This window comes from Carassius auratus, chromosome 2 (genome assembly GCF_003368295.1).
Source record: "Carassius auratus strain Wakin chromosome 2, ASM336829v1, whole genome shotgun sequence".
In the NCBI taxonomy this organism is placed as follows: domain Eukaryota; kingdom Metazoa; phylum Chordata; class Actinopteri; order Cypriniformes; family Cyprinidae; genus Carassius; species Carassius auratus.
Window position 1 is genome coordinate 29,629,007 of NC_039244.1, and position 18,942 is coordinate 29,647,948.

The window sequence follows — 18,942 nt, forward strand, 5'->3', positions numbered from 1 at the left end:
TTTTTTAAATAAATATTTTTCCTAAACCTACCCCTCACAGAAAACTCCTGGCAGTTTTGAATTTCATAAAACATTGTTTTGTATGTTTTTTAAGCTTTTTGTTTAACAGGGACACAGGAAGTGTGCTCATAAACCATGTTTACTCTGTAGAACCCATGTCATTAAACACATTTGTGTCCTCATAAACCTTGTTTGTGACCTTGGAGCACAAAACCAGTCTTAAGAGTACATTTTTCAAAACAGAGATTTATACATCATCTGAAATCTGAATAAATAAGCTTTTCATTGATTTATGGTTTGTTAGGACCAAACAATATTTGAAAACCTGGAACCTTAAAATCGCCTTTAAAGTTGTTCAGATTAAGTTCTTAGCAATGCATATTACTAATCAAAAATAAAGTTTTGATTTATTTATGGTAGGAGATTTACAAAATATCTTCATGGACCATGGTTTTTACTTAATATCCTAATGATTTTTGGCATTAAAAAAAATCTATAATTTTGACTCAAACTATGTATTTTTGGCTATTGCTACAAATATACCCCAGAGAGTCACATATACCAGTACACACACACACACACACACACACACACACATGTTTGTTTTTGTGTAAAGTGGGGACATCCCATAGGCGTAATGGTTTTTATAATGTAGAAACTGTATTTTCTATCGCCCTTCACCAACCCTACACCTAACCCTAACCCTCACAGGAAACGTTGTGCATTTTTTCTTTCTCAAAAAAACTCATTCTGTATGATTTATAAGTGTTTTGAAAAATGGGGACATGGCTTATGTCCTCATAAGTCACCCTCTCCTTGTAATACCTGTGTCATACCCATGTCATTATACAGAGTTGTGTCCTGATATGTCACAAAAACATGCCCACGCGCACACCATGATGATTTATAAAGAGTTGTTTGTTATTGAACTTGTCTGTGGCTGAAATCCCGACGCTTGTGCACCAGAAGAGGGCGCCCTGAGGGATCAGGGATGTTTGTCTGTTTCGGCATGAGGCTGACATTGTGACCTTCTCCCGTCACATGAGTCACTCGTGGCCTCCTGCATTATGTCACATATTCAAATGCACTCCATGTGAGGACTGCTTCATTTGTGTGTCGTGGAATGACATGATTGCTACCAGGGTTACTCTGTGAGTAGATTCATAGGGTTTGAACAGTGTTTCTGTGTCTCAGAGAGAAAAGGGATTGAGTAACAGGAGAAAACCCCCAGTGAAGTGCAGGTGGTGTTAGATATGGTGGTCTGGGTCAAAGGTCACAGATAAAAGGCTGAAGAAGCTCAGCACAACCCTTGATCTGTACTCCAGTCAGCGTACAAAACACAGACAGCACATCTCCTCGGATTACAAAAGAGTTTGGAGAGCAAAACAAAAACAGTAAGAATAAATTACATTACGGTCCCAAATGATGTCCGGTTCAAGTTACTCTGAGTAGAGTATGTGTGAACCGAACGCTTGAATAAGGGGCTAAATTAAGTTTTCATGCTTTCTCATGGTTTGTGTAAAAAGGTGAGTTGATGAAGACTAGTTTGTTCACTTTAAATGCTTTAGACATGCTAAACATCTGTGTTTGTCATCATTACTGGGTGCTTTAATGATATAATTGTGCATATGTTACTTCATTTCGTGATTACATGAACAGGTGATTCACTTTTTTGAGCCAGTTCATCGAAACAAACTTTCTGAAAGAACCAGTTGTGGAAGATAATTGCATTTTCCTGTTTGCCTGAGGCTCTGGGTTACAGGTAATAATGTTGTAAATAATGTTCAGTTTCTTGCACCAACTGATCGTTTCTCTTCATAAGACCTCAATATATCATCAGGAGCCACGGGTTTTCATTTTGTGTTGCCTTGTATGCTTTTTATGATTCGCAAAGTGCTGGTAGCCATTGACGAGTCACAAAGGACAATGGTGTCCAACGCTAACAATTCCTACGTATTTTACGAGGAGGGTAAACTATCCCTTCACAAAAATAGCAAAGACAATGCAAATAGAAAACAAATGAATGCACTGGATTGGAAACCATTTGACCATTTATCATAATGTTTGTTTTCAAAAAGGACTCAAAAAGCAGGTTTATGACGCTAGCCAGGTAAGTTTGAGTTTATTTGGAGACCTGGACTGTTGGCATAGCACAGAACTTCACCAGTATTCACTGCTATAACACCAACTTATGAGTTGTGCAAGGAACTGAATTACAGAAAAAAAGCCAATCATTTCCAGGAAAAGCTCAGAATCCTATGGAAGTGTGCAGTAGGTTTACAGTACACGCACACGATCGAATCACGATGGACTCTCACTAGCTAACGTTTCCAAGAATGAGAGAAATGTAAGACTAGTGTGTGAAATACAGCAGGCACCACACACAATCAAGTGTGTGATCGATGCTGCTATCCTGGGATATCACGGATCATCATACATTCATAACACTTTACAATTACAATACATTTAAACGTTAATATAAAATTGTTAATCAAAGATTCAAGCTGCATGCTGCTAATGATCCCTTAATCATTACATAAGGTTTTTAATGTTATTAAAGGGTTAAATGTCATAACTTCTGTGAATAGCACATCCCACCTCACATTTATGGCTGGAATCTAGCAGCTGTGATAACTCCTACTCAAGGCTCACGAGAATTAATTAAGCAACATGATGTTCACAGGCCAAACATATAAGACTTGCTACCACTGATCTATAACGGGGAATATGCATACGTTACCAATGTAAAAGATTTACAGTGTTTATCTCATTATGTTGTTGTAGCATTGTTTTTATTGGTACAGTAAGCTAATTGCAGAAGTTTCAACAATGATTTTGTTAACATAATGCAATTTTGGAGCAGTTAATGATTTAAACAAGAGTTAAATTAAGAATCAATTTAATAACATACACATTTATTAACACTTAACTCCTATGTAAACTGTAAATCTTGTCTAAAGCTTTAGAATTTGCACGGTCTTAAAGAGTCTGAAATATATATTGCTGAATCAGGAAATAAAATACACACATCATAACATCATTCAGAGAAATAAGGCTGTGTACGGACTTAAATGCATGCTTTAATTCCAAGATGATGCATGTTAAATGTTGCATTATATATATACATATATATACATACATATACATATATATATATATATATATATATAAATTTTTTACAAGATAGTAACATAGGCTTGCATTTTAATATTTATTGCATATTTCAGTTAGTTTCTGCTATTAATACCACATATCTGTTCATAATATTTCCAGCGTACTTATGTACATAGAGAATATATATATATTTGGATTTTGATCATTTAGCTGTGTCAGCAGTGTACAGCAGATACATCCACCTTAACGATTTCAACAGAGCGCTTATCCTTCCCAGATAAATCTGAAGTATGAATTAATTTACACACGCATATACTAAAAACTGAATCGCTCTAAATCGGGTGATTTTAGGTCAAGCTTTTGGCTGTCGGTCAGTGATGCCCTCTGCTGGTGTGGAAGGAATATGACCGGAATATCATCACCTGATAGAATTCTGTGAATTAATTCTATGAACTCTAGAACTCTCTATACTCAGTGGTTGCAATAAAAAAAACTTACTATTATAAAAGGCATATTTATTAATAAAGAACATTTAATTTCTTGATGGCAGGGAAGGCTACTGAGCCACGTCTTCATGACTCATTGAACATCTGTGTACTTTACTATTATTTAATAAGAAGTGGAAATATATAATGTTGTTTTAAAGCTGTGTGTCTGTCCATGTGTGTCACGTTTGTTTACTCCTGTGTTGAGTTGATTCACAGACTCATTGACCTTAACTATCCCCAACAGTCCTTGTTCTCTAGCAATCATTTCTCTCTTTTATATTCTCTTCTCAGTGTTTCTGGCGAATCATTCCCTGAGTTGGTCCATCTCCAGCCTGTTCCAGTTGATCTAGTCTAGTCTTGTTTCTCTAGTCTGATAGAATTCTTGTCTGCGTTGTTCATTCTGGGTGTAGCTGAAGAGCTAGAGCTCTACTCCTGCCTGGTTAGTCTTGTATTGTTCCTTTCGGATTCTCTTTATGAATGTACGTAGATTAACGGTCTAGTCCAGTCTAGTTTCGGTTCTGATTTGCTCTTTAATCTCTGGGTTTCTCAGATGCCTGTGATGTGAGCTGTTCAGTTGGATCAATGTTTAATTTGTGAACATCACTGATTGGGGGAGGGGGTAAAAGGGATAGCTCACCCAAAAATTACAATTCTGTCATCACTTGCTCGCCCTCAAATTGTTCCAAACCTGTAAGGGTTTCGTTCTTCTGTTGAATGCATAAGAAGGTATTTTGAAGAATGTTGGAAACCAAACCAGTAGTCATTGAGTTCCAAAGTATTTTTTAGTTTGGCACACCCAATCTACCCGAGTAACAAGAGTAGTTGTCATTGAGTATCATAAGTAGGGATGCACCGAAATGAAAATTCTTGGCCGAAACCGAAAAAGAAAAAACCAAGGCCGAAAACCGAAACACCGAAACAAATTATACCAATTATTAGTACCATTGCATATTGCTATGACCGTGTACTAACTTAATAAAATTAAGACATTGCAATTGCATAAATTAATATTAAAGTATCAAAGATAATTACAATTACATAACTTTTTTTTTTTTTTTTTTTACATAAAAATACATAATTACAAATGATGCAAATATTTATTAAGCACATTGCAACAATGCACAGTATAAAATAAAATTCAAACTAAAAATTTATCCCACTCATGTGTATATTTAATAATAATGTACAGGCCTACTGGCCTGCAGAAAGGTTTTAAAATGAACCGTTCTCTCATAAAAACAAAGTGCATTTAGGTGAAGTGCATCAGAAATTTTTCTATGTAGGACTAGAAAGTGCATTACTTCTCCAGTTGGCAAGACTGTTATCACTTCTGGGGATGGGGACTTTAGACAGATAACCATCTAGCTGTTGAGCAGTTGAGCTTGTCATCTGCCTGACATTTGAGAAATATTTGAGAGAGTGTATTTAAATAGGGCCAGGGCATAAATAAACATTTTTATCAAATTAAAGCAGAAATCTAGCAGAAAATCTAGCAGAAATATGGCTACAATCTGATATTATGTATGTATATATGTTTGTGTGTGTGTGTGTGTGTATAATGTCACATATATAGTAGCCTAAGAACAAAATAGCCAACGTATTATTATTATTTGAGGCACTTTCTTGCAGAATTTCACTGAACATATCAGACAACGAGGGTGCATGCCACTCATCTGGTGCAGAGACCAGTCTTTTTTTCTGCGCTCTGATCGCTGCTTCTTCGCATCCAGCGCGGCCTGGATCATTTCTCGTGCGCGCTGCCTTATTTCCGCATCCAAGTAATGTTCTTTATAACGCGGATCAAGCACATTCGCGATGAAGTGCAGAGGATCCGACAAGATCTCAGTGAGACGTGTGCTAACAGACTCTATAAGACCGTACTTTTCTTTGTTTTCACTTCGTGGTCCGTCTTAATCTCTTTGTTAGGAGACGTTTTAGTGCTGCGAATAAAGGAATAAGAAGAGAGAGAATGTTCTCACTGGTGTGAAGTGAATGTCGCGTGGAGCTCGTGGTCTGCGCTATGCAGGTGCACGTGCAGGTCGCGGTTTCTGTTTGCGTCATCACAACATTTCGGCCGTGTTTTTTCGATGATAAAAGTCTATCGGCCAAAAACCGAAAAGGCCATTTTCGGCCGAAAATTTTCAGTGGCCGAATATTCGGTGCATCCCTAATCATAAGTTGTTTGATACTTCATTTTATATTTATACCTAGCTTCTCAAACAAAGGCAAATATTTCCACATGGTGATGTAGAGATGTGGGGGCGTGTTTAAATGAGCCGTTTTAGGGGGGCGTGTCAGATTCTTAACTTTGATAAAGAATATCTCTTTGGGTTAGAGACTTCAGTCTTCACAACTTTACAGATCTTCTTCATGCACCAAGAGCTTCTAACACTCCAAAGAGAAAGGACAAATTGACATCACATCATATGACCTCTTTAATCGTCCACCGATGCAACAGTTTGTTGTGGATCCCTACACTCAATGCCAAGAAGGGTTGCATTTACTAAACCCAACAAAACAAAAATGTAGAGAGGCTACAGTGCAAAACACAATCTATGATCAATACAATATATTGTCTAATGTATAAGGGCAGACCTGAAACACATAAAATAAAGCAGTTTCTGTTGTTGGCGCATTTCCAACAATAACAAAGGCGAAGCTTGATGACGCTATGAAGCAGGGGACGATGGGAGATGTCGTTTTTAATGCGTTTTCACCATAGCAATGTATCTAAATTGGATAAACGAATCATGATCACGAATGAGGTAATTTATTCGTTTTTGTATTACCTGTATATCTGATCGTATTATTTTATGTCATCATAATTAATGAACTGCAAGGAACGTGAAATGTTATACTATATTATCCCGTTACAACTTACAGCTATTTGTTAAATGATTTGTTGGTTTAATGTTGTGCAGTGTTACGTGTTTATGGTTAATGTCGTGTTGTTTAACGTGCTCAAACCAATCGTCCTAAAAGTAAATTTGAACGAACATTTGCAAGTAACGACTAAATATATTTTTAACAACACATATCCGATTGTATTTAATTGTACTGCCATAATCTCGGTCACCACACGTGATAAAAATCCTTACCTTAGTACAAAGAGCAATATAACAGGCCATTTGCCACGTTATGTTATTTTCTCACAGGTAACGTTATTGATAAAAAAAAATGCTACAGTGACAGAATGTACAGGCATGTGGTGTAATTCATATCTATTAAAATCATCTTTACTGTAACTATTACGTTACTTGTACAATAACAAAATAAATAATTGATTTGCTTACCTGTCTATCAATACACTCGCGAGAGCAGAGTCTCTGTCAAGTCCAAGATTTTCGCGCAGCTCACTCCATCTCGTAAACGACTGGCCGATATTTATCCTAGTTTTATTCCTCCGTTTGTCACACAGTCTGCGTGTATCTGAATATGGACGCTTACGTTTTACTGGCACTTCAATACTCGCCAAAGAGTAATCGTGATCCATAACAACGACAACCAAACCATACGCGCGGCTATAACATAACCACCACTTCCGCATTTGACCATGTGACATTTGACCGGTGTGGTGGAACATCACATGGTCTACACATTGCATCACTGAGAGGCGACATTTCTTTTGCGGGACGGCCAGTTATTTAAAATTGGAATTTCTCTGAAATAAAAAATCTGAAATAAAAAAGGTTGATAAGTGATGGTATATGCTTTTGCTTTAGTGCTGTATTTGAATTAATTCAATTTATTTTTTAAATACATAATCATGGTTAGTGGAAGTAGTAGGCTTGTTAAAAACTCCATTACCCATAATGCCGTTCCACCAGATTCCACAGCCAACAAAGTGCGCCAAAATAGTTTTTTTTATGGCCGCCCACTACACAAATGACATAATTTATAGCCTCCCTATATATATATATGCTATCGAAATAAAACATTCATATAAATATGCACATTTTGCACAAAGCGTAAAATACATTATTTCTATAGACATAATTAACAACTTTGCATCATTTCATGAATAGTGGTTCGTGAACAAAGACTTCTTTAAAAAAAAAAAAAACAAAAAAAAAAAAACGATTCCCTATTGAAAAATTTACAGGAAAAAATACTTCTGGAACCCACGTCGCTAAAAAAAAAAGGTCCCTTTTTGACCCAAAGCTGGCAAACAAGTGGTGTTTTTAATGGCCAATAACAAAATCTAGTGAGAGGAGTAGTCAATAACAATATGATACTGGTATACTGTATTCAGATGAACTGAATGATAGCAAATGAGGCACAAATGTGCACACAGTTACTGAAATCAACCAAACTATGTGTTTACTCAATTCACTACCTAGTGAATAAAAACACTGAAATCAGACACTATGTATTCACCTATTGATGAGGCTGATGGGAGATTTTGGGGGAAATGAAACTTCTGGGTGGGAACGATCATCACCTGATGCCAATAATCTCAAATTTCCCTAAACATCAGCTGATAAATTGGTCTGGTCCTTATACACCACCAGCACCAAATAAGAGTCTAGTATACAGTGTATCTACTGTACTTTGAGCCCTTTAACATTATTAGGAATAAAGAACTGTTATCAGTCAAGGCACATTTGGACTGGAGTGAGATCAGAGTCAAGATCTTTTCAAGTCTTTCTGATGAAGATCTTTCTGAGAAAGATCATGTGACTCTTACAAAGCAAGATCTGGACGCAATCTTTCATTACAACACTTCTCTTTCTCCATCCACAAACCCAATGCTTTGCACACAAACACCCTGATCCTTTCACTGTACCCGAAACAAGACTCACATTACCAAGAGGACTGCTCAGGATACCTGAAACACAGGTGACCACGGTCAAAAGATAAAGAGACTCGAGCTAAATGCATCAAGCTGTGAACGCAAAGCCGATATGCAAAGACAGGTTATTAATGCTGACTGTTATTAGAAATTAATAAGTTACTGTACATATTTGTGCACGGTGTAATATAAGCATCATTGTGAGTATTTAATGTGGATGTGTATATATTTTTGTAATTTGTAAGTAAATGTATTCTCTTGAAACTAATGTTGCAGTGGAATATTGCAGATGGTCTTCTGGACCAAAGCGGTTTAAACTCAGACATCATACTTACTCAGAGCATAGAGCGAGAGAGTGATTCCTGCCAAGCAAAAGCCCTCAAAGAAGCGCAGGGTGATGAACATTGGGACGTTGACGGAGAAGGCCACCGTAATGCCGAAAAATAACATAAAGATGACGGACAGGATCAGGACCGGGTACCTTCCAATCCTGAGTGTTAGAAAAGAGAGAGAAAAAAGGCCAATTACAAAATGGTTTATAACGGTGTTCATTTCTATTATGTGTGTCATGTTAAATTATGACAGGTAGCATTGTTTATTGTAGAAAAGCAATCAAACAAGTCCTTAAAGTGATAGGTCACCCGAGAAAAAAAAAGTCAACTAAAGGAGAAATTAGAAAACAAGTCCTCTATAAAATGCTACAACTGAAATGCATTATCATTATCATGAACTGCTCTGGCCCAGTAACATTATAAGCATGACACATGTGGAATAGAAAACCTGACTTGATGATTTCATGCTCTTGGCTTGCAACACAAAACACATTGTGCTCGGCACAAACAGTAAATACTCATTCAGTAATAACGGAGAGGTTTATTTGTGTTCATACGCTTATGGGAACTTCTCACTAATAAATTCTGTTACTAAGGTTAGTCATTTGCAGAAAACACACTCAGATCATATCTATAATAAGTGCATGGTGCAATGCAATCAATCATTACATTTTCAGAAAAGTTTCCATAATCTTAACCCTGCATTGCATTTTAATGACTACCAAGATTCGATTCAACTGATGCATTTAGTCAATTTTTTTTTAAACATTCATTTAAAATTTGAAAAACACGAACACCACTTTTTTAACCGTCTAAATATTTGATTTATAAACTTTTATTATAATGTATCAAATGAATGTACTTTAGTAAAATATGTAGATTTTCATTCACACCATTGATTATAAAGAACAGCAAAGAAAGCAAATGAACCAAAGCTCTCTGTCGAAGTAATACCCGTGTCGAAAGCTAGAGGGCATGTTCATATTTACTCAAACATGACATCAACTATAGTTATGATATCAGAGGGATAAATAATGCTGATGAGCACAAAATGCATGAAAAAATGTTGATCCCTACCAAGTCCCTGAAATCTTTTTACAGATCTGAAGCTAAGACAGATATTCACAGCAGGGTCGGATCCAGGAATTACTTCATAATGTGGCATGAGGACTATGACGGGAGACCACACCAAAGCAAACATCTGCGCAGAGCTCTTATGAGCTGACTTACACATCCGTGTAGATGATCACGAGAGGGACCACCACAGGGTAATCATCTCATGCTTGAGAAAGAAGTGAAAACGAGTGACGTCAGGAATGCGGGAAAGGAAGACATTTTTAGACACACTCACCAATCCGCCAAAACTCCCAACACCAAGTATCCAAAGATGGAGCCCACCAACAGAGAGAACTTGGCTATATGAACTATCCAGTCAGAGTCGCCCACTAGCTTCCACTGTTGGGACAGAAAATGGGATAGAAAGGCCTTATTATTAACAGGTTACATATGAACGACCAGAAGTATTAAATGTGCCACGTATGAATTTGAGTTTCTAAACCAGGATTTCTCAACCCGTTCCCGGAGTCTCCACACCACGGCTCATTCTGGACGTCTCCCTTATTTAACACCAGCTGACCAGAAGTGTGTATGTGTCCAAACACTTGACATGTTATACTGTCCTTACGGATCCAGCATCACACACACAGAAGGGAAGTTTCACAGGTGTGTTTGTCATCTATATGAACTCGACAGGAGGCACTTCTGATTATTTTCATTTTCACCATTTGTCCGAACAGAATTTGCTATGGTGCAAAAACACAAAGGTATTTCTGTGGCAGTACCTTTTCAAAAGGCACCATTTAGGTGCTGAAACGTGCACTTTAGGTGCTAATATGTATCTTTTAATGTGCACCTTGGGGCTAGATAAGGTACAAAAGCATATTTTTAAACGGGTACTGCAGTGACAGCTTTTGTACCTTTTTTCTGGGAGTTTTTTTTTTTCATTTGTTGTTGTGATGTTTATGGAATAGCTGAACCTTTAGACAAAATATGTCGTATCATATTTGATAAATTAGGAGTTTGTGGCCTATATACGGAGAATATGGAGCTCACATTCGAGGAGGAAAAACACACACCTCACTTTTATACAGAGGCCCACATCTGGTGCAGATGCTGTTTTGGTCAAAAAGAGGAAAATCTGATAGCTTGTAATGTAAATTAATACGTTTTTATAACAGTCTACTGTATATTGTATATTCTAATATTATGCCATAATAAGTTGATATTTCAATACTCAGTTTGCTCAAAGCGCTGTAGCATCAAAACATATAATGCAATGCAATGATAACACAGATGAACAAATAAATGTTCCTCAAAAGCCTGATATTTATATTTCCAGTAAGGGTTCACATAAATGCTCATAAAGCAAAAAAAAAAAAAAAAAAGCTTTATTTTCACCATTTCCCCTTTTCTATCTGAAACCAAGTCTTATCAAATCCTGTAAAATGTGAATGTTTTGCACTAAGCTGTATAAAATGTGCTATTAGAGCACAAAACTATTATGTAGGCAAGGCAAGGCAAGGCAAGTTTATTTATATAGCACATTTCGTACACAATGGTAATTCAAAGTGCTTTACATATGAGAAAGTAAAATAATCATAAAGAAAAATAATAACAAAAATAAAACAAGTAATTTTACTTTTAAAATGATTAAAACATTTTAAAACAGTTAATAATAAAACAATAATAAAACATAAAACAGTGAAAATATAGTGCAATCAGTTCGGACATTGCACAGTGCTCATTCAACAAATGCACAGCTAAAAAGATGCGTTTTGAGTTTAGATTTAAATGTGACTAGTGTTTTAGCACATCTGATTTCTTCTGGAAGCTGATTCCAACTGCGGGCAGCATAGTAACTAAAGGCAGACTCCCCTTGTTTTGTGTGAACCCTTGGTATTTCTAACTGACTTGATCCTAATGATCTGAGTGCTCTGTTAGGTTTATATTCAGTGAACATATCTGCAATATATTTCGGTCCTAGGTCATTTAGTGACTTATATACGAGTAAAAGTACTTTAAAATCAATCCTAAATGTAACTGGAAGCCAGTGTAAGGACCTGAGGACTGGTGTGATATGCTCAGATTTTCTTGTTCTAGTCAGAATCCTGGCAGCAGCGTTCTGGATGAGCTGCAGCTGTCTAATGGTCTTTTTGGGAAGGCCAGTGAGGAGCCCATTACAATAGTCCACCCTGCTGGTGATAAAGGCATGAACAAGTTTCTCCAAGTCTTGACTGGAAACAAAACATCTAATTCTTGCGATGTTTTTTAAATGATAGTATGCTGATTTAGTTACTGCTTTGACATGACTACTGAAACTAAGGTCTGTCTCCAGAATCACACCAAGATTCCTGACTTGATTTTTTGTTGTTTGACCCCTAGAGTCAAGGTATGCATTCACCTTGAAATCTATGTAATCTATTATGCTGAAGAAATACTTCCAGAGCAGTACATTTACTAAAGAAAGCAAAGGCAAGCTGCTAGTGGGTCGTATTGTATCAGGGTTTGTACAGGAGCTCATGTGTCCTGGGTTTCCCCTGCTGTACACACACTGACGGACTGAAACTGACACAGGATCTGGTTTCCTCTATTGTGTGCGGATTGAGCCGCACCCGTCACATGCTTCAGTATCAGAGCCAGCTGCCAACATTAGTCACACACACACACACACACACACACACACTTCCATCAGGCAAGTCAACCTGAACAACATTCAGACCAAAACCCAACCATGTATGTCAGATCCGGCTGCAGCACACATAACAACTTCATTTAGCGCTTAACTTAATACTGTTTGACTAAATACTGGTTAAGAGAGTTTAAAATACTCCAGACATGTTTTATTCAAACTATACATATGCTTTGGTTTATTGTCTAATACATAAATATACACAAATAAGAGAGGCCAACCAATCCTAGACGTTACTCATATGATAACAGTGGGTAAAGAAAAAGCAATAATTAGATTCTAATCACAAAATCAACATTGAGAGGGTGACCCCGACAGAAGCTATACTAGAGTTATACTATACTAGAGAGAGAAAGAAGGAAAGAAGAAAGAAGGAAGGAAAGAAGGAAGGAAGGAAAGAAAAAAAGAAAGAGAAAGAAAGAAGGAAGGAAAGAAAGAAAGAAAGAAGGAAAGAAAGAAAGAAGGAAAAGAGAAAGAAGGAAGGAAATAAGGAAGGAAAGAAGGAAATAAAGAAAGAAAGAAGGAAGAGAAAGAAGGAAGGAAAGAAAGAAAGAAGGAAAGAAGGAAGGAAAGAAAGAAGGAAGGAAGGAAAGAAAAAAAGAAAGAGAAAAAAAGAAGGAAGGAAAGAAAGAAAGAAAGAAGGAAAGAAAGAAAGAAGGAAAAGAGAAAGAAGGAAGGAAATAAGGAAGGAAAGAAGGAAATAAAGAAAGAAAGAAGGAAGGAAGAGAAAGAAGGAAGGAAAGAAAGAAAGAAGGAAAGAAGGAAGGAAAGAAAGAAGGAAGGAAGGAAAGAAAAAAAGAAAGAGAAAGAAAGAAGGAAGGAAAGAAAGAAAGAAAGAAGGAAAGAAAGAAGGAAAAGAGAAAGAAGGAAGGAAATAAGGAAGGAAAGAAGGAAATAAAGAAAGAAAGAAGGAAGGAAGAGAAAGAAGGAAGGAAAGAAAGAAAGAAGGAAAGAAGGAAGGAAGGAAAGAAAGAAGGAAGGAAGAAAGGAAGAAAGAAAGAAAGAAAGAAAGAAGGAAGGAAAGAAAGAAAAAAAGAAAGAGAAAGAAAGAAGGAAAGAAGGAAGGAAAGAAAGAAAGAAAGAAGAGAAAGAAGGAAGGAAAGAAGAAAAGAAAGAAGGAAGGATGGAAGGAAAGAAGGAAAGAAAGAAAGAAAGAAGGAAAGAAAGGAGAGAAAGAAAGAAAGAAGGAAAGAAGGATGGAAAGAAAGAAGGAAAGAAGGAAGGAAAGAAGGAAAGAAAGAAAGAAGGAAAAGAGAAAGAAGGAAGGAAAGAAGGAAATAAAGAAAGAAAGAAAGAAAGAAAGGAGGAAGGAAGGAAAGAAGAGAAAGAAGGAAGGAAAGAAAGAAGGAAAGAAAGAAAGAAGGAAGGAAGGAAAGAAAGAAGGAAGGAAAGAAAGAAGGAAAGAAAGAAAGAAGGAAAGAAGGAAGGAAAGAAGGAAAGAAAGAAGGAAAAGAGAAAGAAGGAAGGAAAGAAAGAAGGAAGGACAGAAATAAAGAAAGAAGGAAAGAAAGAAAGAAGGAAGGAAAGAAGGAAAGAAGGGCTGCACAATTAATCAAATACATAATCGTTCAAAGTCCACTTATGTTATTCTGCGCACTTAAGATGTGTTTTTTCTTTCTAGGGTTTTTCTATTGTTTTTGTTTTAGTATAAAACTATAATGGCATTTATATGTGTACTTTTTTATCATTTAAAGAAGAAACCAATCAGATGTAAAGTTGATGTTTGAGGTTTAACACTATAGAAAAGCACTAGATGTTTTTCAGTTCAAGTGTTTTTAGCTAATTCATTTGCATATATAAATACGGCATGCAGTTGCATCAAAAATGGTATAAAAATCATTCAGAGTAAATTGTGATAACAATTACAATTTCAAGGGAATAATCAACAATTACTGTATGCCCAAGAATGAAGGACTTTAATTTATAAACAAGGCATAGTAGAGAGATATACCATGGAAGTCAATGGCTGCCATCAGCTGTTTGGTTAACAAGTGGAAAATCCTGATTATGGTTTTATAGAAGTATATTTACACAACTGAGGTCTCTCTGATATTCTGGTATACACTACCTTCATGGATAATGAAAGGGAAGTAATAAGAGCTGTTTTACATCAGATTATAAACATTTCAAAACAGGTTATATCTCTTCAAACTAATTTGTATTTGATGACTGGTGCTAGAGAGAGAGACATCCCTTAACAAAAGATGAGTCTGAGAGGTGATCTCCATGAGATGATCTGACATAATGATAAAGCTGAAGGCTTTGAGTGTTTCTAACACAGAGCTATGTGAATGAGGAAAGGTAAGGCATGCAGAAGAGAATTCAAGGCAGAGAGACAGAGATTGCCGCATATTTTCTGCCTAGCAACAGACTAGCAGTGAGACACAGCCCTAGCAGCTAACTTCAACTGTTAAAACCATTTCCTCAGCTCAAAACACAAATGTTAAGGGCTCAGTGTTAAAGCATTGCATTAGGTTGTGGGTTCGATTCCCAGGGAACAAGTGTTAGATACAAATTGTTAGCCTGAATGCACTATAAGTTGCTTTGGATAAAAGCGTCTGCTAAATGCATACATTTAATTTAATTTAACATGTAGCCCTGCCTTAGAATAAAGGCTTTTTTACTTTGCTTACTATGCGAGCGCCTGGACGTGGATTTGTGTGTGTTTTGCAGCAGGATCCACCTATTATTAGAGCTGTGATTATGTTGGATCTGATGTTGCCCTGGGAAGAGGCTAATAAGAGGAAGCACTTAACAGGAACTGGTCGAGGCGTGCTGGAGGACGCACTGAGAGTTTATTGAGGACTGATGGTAGGGACCTCGCACTGCAGAGCCCTAAAGCCTTGATTTCATTCTCTGTTTAGAGGGGAAAAGAAGTTTGAAATACCTGAGCAGCAGTTCAGTGTTAGCAAACATCCCAACACTGCCCACAACACTGCCCACGCTGCTGGAAGCTCTGTTTGGATGGACATTTACAGTAAATATGTGCTGCACGCTACAGTACGTGTGTCTGCATTGCTTTGACTGGTCTCTGTATACCCCACCGTCTCACGCGCCACGATTGGTCGATTATGCACAATGTTATTGACAAATTATTGGTTAAACTACTTTTCGATCATTATCTGCATCAAGTATTGATGCAGTATTTGCTTATCAAGTAAAGCAAAGCTAGGATATTTTAGGCAATATAGAAATCTTGGTCCAGAAAAAAAGAGGATGTACCCTAGATTTAGATATGTTTGCCCCAGATCTGCAATTCTGCACTCCAATCGAGTCACATCCATCTATACAGTGCTTTACACAGCACAGACTGCTTCAAAGCAGCTATGGTATAAAAAAAAAAAAATAAAAAAAATAAAAAAAATTAAACCTGTTTTTCATAAATTAATTGATAAATGTAGTTTGATGAAAAACTTTGATGTTGGCTTGACAAAGCCAGGTCTCAAAGTCTAAAATTAGTTTGAAGATTTTACTCAGAGAAGGTCAGAGAAATACAATAAAATGCTACTAACACATTTTAGCACATTGCTAAAATGTTTTGGCAAGTTTTTAGCATGTATAACATGTTGCTAACACGTTGTTAGCATGATTTAATAAGTTGCTTCAATGCTATCGTATTATAACACATTGCTAACATGATGTAGCACATAGCTAACATCTTTTAATGTTTCAAACCTATTTTAACACTATACGAGCATGTCTTAACACGTACAGCACGAATCAGCATTTTTTAATGTTCACAAATTGCTAACATGTCTTAGCATGTTGCTAGCATGTTTCTAACATTTACATAATGCTAGTGTGTTTTGACTTGACACTAAATGTACAGAATGTTTTAAACAGGAATATTAAGATGAGAAGACAAGACAACATCTAATGTTATGACTACAAGTACAAACTTATTTCTCGACTTCTTTTTTACAACAAATACCACAGTTAAACTATGGTTAATTTGTGGTTACCATGATTTAACAATAATTTAAGCATGTATTTTTGGTGTTTAAATTGCATCTCTGCCGTCCAGATAGCCTTAGCAACACCATGAGGATCACTGAGTTTAAATGCATGTTGATTAAAAGATGTTTAATAAGCCGACAATGTGTTAAAACCATTTCTCTGGGGTTTTAAAAGCTTTTCAATTCACATCAATAGAACACTTTTTATCATGGGAAATATCCTAACTTTAAAAATGTCTTGTGAGCATGGTTTTCTTGCGTTCCTGGGTTACTGGGAAATGGGATTCCAATAAACAGATCTGTGGTTGTTTTCTGTACTGTAACTGCATACAGAAGCAATGATCTGAAAACCACACGGTTACTCAGTTCCCTGATAGCACACGGACATCCCAGAGACGTCTATTTGCAATAACTCTATAGGACGTTTTCTGTCAGACTTTTAGAAAATGTCTTTTAAATGTTTATGATTTAGAAAGAATGCAAAACAGAGATGTCTATCAGAGGTTTGTACACAGCAGATGCTTTCCAGATGATGCAATCTTTAACAGACATCTTGCAGACGTATCTGGGTTCCTTCAGAAAACATAAAAACGAGATAAAATCAGGTTTAATTTGCTGTGTTCTTTAATCACAAATATAAGGGCATCATTCAGTCTTTTGGACAGTGCACTGCATGTGGGATTGGGAATGTGTCCTTGTGCATAACTCCGTCTTCAAGAGAGCGAGAGAAAGAAAGAGCAATGAGAGAGAGAGAGAGAGAGAGAAAGAGAGAGTGAAGGGTGAATTGTGGGTAAAACTAGGAAGAGGGCAAAAAGGGCCCATTGTCTTTTGTCTGTCATCATGTGTTACTTCACCAAAGTACAGAACAGAAACAGTCAGAATAGTCATAAAAACACTATAAATCAAAGAAATCTTTAACAAATTAATCAATTAAAACAGGGCCAAAATGCCAAAAGGGAACATTGATGTTTTCTGCACATACACGAGGAACAAAACGTTCTTCTCCACTTGTAATAACAATATCTATTTTCTATTATTAGACAGGCTGTCTGCAAACAATAGCATGAGAAACACATAGTGGTGAGGTATATGACATCAGAACATGTGCATACAAGACTAATCCACCTCTGCTTCATTTCAGATTTTCTTATGGGTTTTTACTACTTTGTTTTTTAATTGATGAGAAAAATACCTATGGGAAGCATAACTTGAAGACACTTTAATGGTTTGTTGTACAATGTAAATGTTATGTTTATTTTTGAAAACATATGTTTCTAGTAAGTGACTGGATGAGACAATTTGGGGTGTGAGTGTGTGCAGTTTACGTCATAGAACAAAACGCCAGAGTATCTTCAAGTTATGTTTACCTCCGGCTTTATTTTACTAATAAACTGAAAAACCCCATTGGAAAATCCTGAATAAACCAGCGGTGTGTTAATCGTGCATCCCTGCAGCACTCTATACTGTCAGCAGAAATAAGTCAAATCCCAAACAGGTTTGATAATTCTACATTTGTTTCAGTCCAGCTCATAAGTCTAATTGAAAATTTGCAAATAAGCAACTTGTGTTTCTGTCTAGAAGACCAAGTCACTCCAGCTGATAAAGGAACCGTGAGCTGACCTCAGCAACTTCAGGCCGGACAGCTGGGTAAATACAACATGTGTGGGTGGACGCATACGCTGCATGTGTGCAAATGTGTCTGCAGAAAACTACAGCTCACATTTCCATGTCCATCAGAGCTCACACGAACAAAGAAGCCCACTCGATCGGCGTCACCTTACAATGGGGATCTAACCGTGACAGCTGCTTTAGTAGACGCTCACTTTGCAATTTTTATGTTGTTAAAACACATCAGAAAATCTATGATAACGAACAATGCACAAAGAAAAAATCCAGTTGATACAATATGTAGGAAGTTCCGTAGAAGCAGCAGCGTTCTGAAGGATGCGACGCACCCCTGTCATCATCTTTTGTCTTTGCTGCCATCTGGGAAACGCTATAAACTGAACACTATCACCATTCCCTCGCTGTACATCAAATGTGCAATGACAACTGAAGAGACCCAGACCCAGTTTCCACTCCACAATAGATGCTGGATCACACTCATTTCCCAAAACGGCTTAATTATTATAGAGAAGCAGAAAGTCAACAGTTACGTTGTTTCTACATCAGTTGGCATGATCATATCTTGAGCAAATGGTGACAAACTGTAGAACGGCAATGGGTGTGGGACACAGAGAACCACCTCAGACAATGGGGTGCCAGAACTTCATTAACATACAGAGCACAGCTGTTAGCACAGAAGAGCAACTTCATTTACATTAAAGGTAGTGAACTGTAAGTCTATAAAAGGTTTGAAGGATGTTCGGAGTTCATTCCAACTGTGCTGATACCAAATACTTTTATCGCTACTTTGCTTTAATAAACCCTTTGTAATAAAAATCTAGTTTTGATTAGACACATTGATAGACAAGCTCTTAATTACTCCATATGTGGCTTTACTGCTTGGTGT

General features: G+C 36.8%; 1 protein-coding gene across 2 annotated transcripts in view; it reads right to left on the reverse strand.

Moving 5' to 3' along the window:
- The window catches only part of LOC113039852 (solute carrier family 22 member 23-like), a 43,207-nt gene that overhangs the window by 17,032 nt on the left and 7,233 nt on the right, over nt 1-18,942 (reverse strand). For both annotated transcript variants that reach the window (XM_026197973.1, XM_026197982.1), the window contains exons 2-3: nt 10,078-10,181; nt 8,730-8,884 (exon numbers count right to left, since the gene is read on the reverse strand). In XM_026197973.1, coding sequence (XP_026053758.1) covers nt 8,730-8,884; nt 10,078-10,181 — 259 coding nt within the window. The remainder of the gene's footprint in view (nt 1-8,729; nt 8,885-10,077; nt 10,182-18,942) is intronic.